This window comes from Pollachius pollachius, assembly GCF_949987615.1.
Source record: "Pollachius pollachius genome assembly, chromosome: 20".
NCBI classification, from domain to species: domain Eukaryota; kingdom Metazoa; phylum Chordata; class Actinopteri; order Gadiformes; family Gadidae; genus Pollachius; species Pollachius pollachius.
The window spans coordinates 12,941,477-12,943,976 of record NC_136953.1 but is presented as its reverse complement, the minus strand read 5'-3'; the positions used below and the strand labels follow the sequence as shown (position 1 = coordinate 12,943,976).

General features: G+C 44.5%; 1 protein-coding gene across 1 annotated transcript in view; it reads right to left on the bottom strand.

Moving 5' to 3' along the window:
• The window catches only part of sema4f (sema domain, immunoglobulin domain (Ig), transmembrane domain (TM) and short cytoplasmic domain, (semaphorin) 4F), a 44,479-nt gene that overhangs the window by 9,702 nt on the left and 32,277 nt on the right, over positions 1–2,500 (bottom strand). The window contains 2 exon segments of the mRNA XM_079758375.1: positions 55–114; positions 700–851. Of these exon segments, the coding sequence (XP_079614501.1) occupies positions 55–114; positions 700–851 (212 nt within the window).

Genomic DNA, 2,500 nt, shown 5'->3' with positions numbered 1-2,500 from the left:
ACACACACACACACACACACACACACACACACCACACACACACACACAGCTCACCTCCGTCTTTCCTTTCGCCTTACAAGACTTTCGTCTATCTTCGGGAACATCCCATCGGATCTAGATAAGGAGACAGAGAGAGAGGGGGGGGGGGTCAGGAATCAGAACCACACAGCAGCTCAGCCAATCGCACGCAGCACACCAGTGTGACAAGGTCAGCCTCATGCCCTTCATCACGTTGCGTCCAGCTGTTATTAATACTGACGCGACTGAAGAACAACAAAGGCCACAATGCACACACGTCCACAGCCATGAAGGTCTATGGTGTGTTGAACAACACACCAGTGTGTGCGCTGACAGGAGTGTGTATGTGTGTACGTCTTTGTACACTAGGAGCTGATGAGTCCTCTATAAATGTCACATGACCCAAGTACAAAGGGGAGGATTCATCCTCTCCGGGATTCATCAGGGATTCATCGGGATTCACATTTGCACAGACGCACACAAATACAAACACACACACACACAAACACACACACACACACACACACACACACACAGAAGCAAAGACACACACAAGTACACACACACACACACACACACATATATATGCACAGACACACACAGACAAACACACACATACTGTGTATGCACAGACACACCCGCACACACACACACGTACAAACACAAACACACTCTTCTCACCACTGTCGGCGCCTGGCTGAGGTTGTTGGTGTCGACGGCCAGGATGGCGTCCTTGGCGCCCATGAACAGCATGCCTGACGAATTGTCCAATAGGAAGGTGCTGAAGTTAGCCACGCCCTCGAAGCGATCCGGCCCCAACATGGCGTCCGACTCTGCAGGAAGATGGAGGGAGGAGATGTGAATACATGTTTGTTTTATACAGTATGCATGGAATATATGCGGTCAATGCCTCATAATGATGTTTATTAATCGGATCCATTCCAAAAAGGAGAGAAAGAAAAGTTATTATTTATAATACCTCATAACCAATATCCCTCACACAAACACACACACACACACACACACACCACAACATGAATGATCACAAGTTCACATGGTTGGGATTTATATTCTCTTTTTGTATTTTAAACCCTTAATTCTTCAAATTCTCTTTGTTTTTCCCTCCCTTTTTCTGGTTCTCTTTCTATTATGTTCTGAAATTCGGGACACAATAAAAAAAAAGTGTGTGGTGTGAGTATTATGGGTGTGAGTGCGTGTGTGGTTTGTGTACACAGGCGCGTGTGCAGGTCAAACAGCTGTGTGCAGGGCAGCACACAGCTGCTCTAAAGAGGAAGAGAGACTCATTGCAAGTTTGTTTTTGAGTGTGCGTGTGTGTGAGAGAGAGAGTATGTGCGTGTACACTACATCGCCGTCCGTGCTTCAATCGACTCTCTAAACGGGCACTCAGCGTGTCTTTGTTGCTCTTTAACCCTGCGAAAACTCAGCAGAGCACGTTTGGCAGAGAGATGAAACTAGATTCACACAAAAGAGAAATAGAAGAGGGAGCGACCGATCTGAAAGAGAAGAAAAACCGACAACAGTCGGGGAGCGTAACGTCCCCGGTCCAAGCTCACCGACACCTGCGGTCAAACGCAGGAGGTTGAAACACAAACAAGAAATGAAAATGGGCCACGAGAACACACACACACACACACACACACACACGCACAGGTGGTTCTTGGTCTGTGAGGAGAGGACAGGAAGAGGCCAATCAACACGTTGATTAAAGCATGAGGGTTTCTGATTGGCTTTGAATGTCTGTCAATCAAACCAATCTGAAGAGAGATCTAATAAGCGTCGTTTTTTCGTTACGGGTTGTTCTCCACGAGATTGACTTTCGGAAATAGCCCCCATGGGTGCCTGGATCAGCATGAATGAACCGTTTGTAGTTCAGCTAACGGGAACAACAGATTAGGACTGAGATGGGTACGACACATTCTGTCCTAGAAAACATGAAAACATGTTTTGAAATGCATCGTGTCTAAAACCAGAAGTTACGATTCAACAAGGTACATATGAATACAAAGTAAAGGGAATAATACAAATGTTGGATTATTTTACATTCATCCGAAACAGTATACATAGTATATATTTATAAAAATCCCCAAAAATGTATTTGTAGTTGCGGAATATTTTCCCCTCAACATGTAGAATGTGGGATTTAGCAGATAGAAACATGAACAGTATGAGCCAGTGTTCTTATCACGCTTGCTGAATCAAAGACCAATGTCATCAGACCCAAAGGATGGAAAATGTCATCTTTTGTGTCTCTGTCTCTCTACGTCTATGGCTAATTAATGGAAAGACTGTCAGTATGTCTGTCAGTCTGTCTATCTGTCAGACTGTCTGTCTGTTTGTCTCTCTCTGCCTAACCTTATTAAAATGAGGGATCTTTCAATACAGTGATATGATATCTGCTTGTAACTAGATCTGTGCATACACATGCACGCACACACATTTATTCATCTTTGTTTATTTTGTT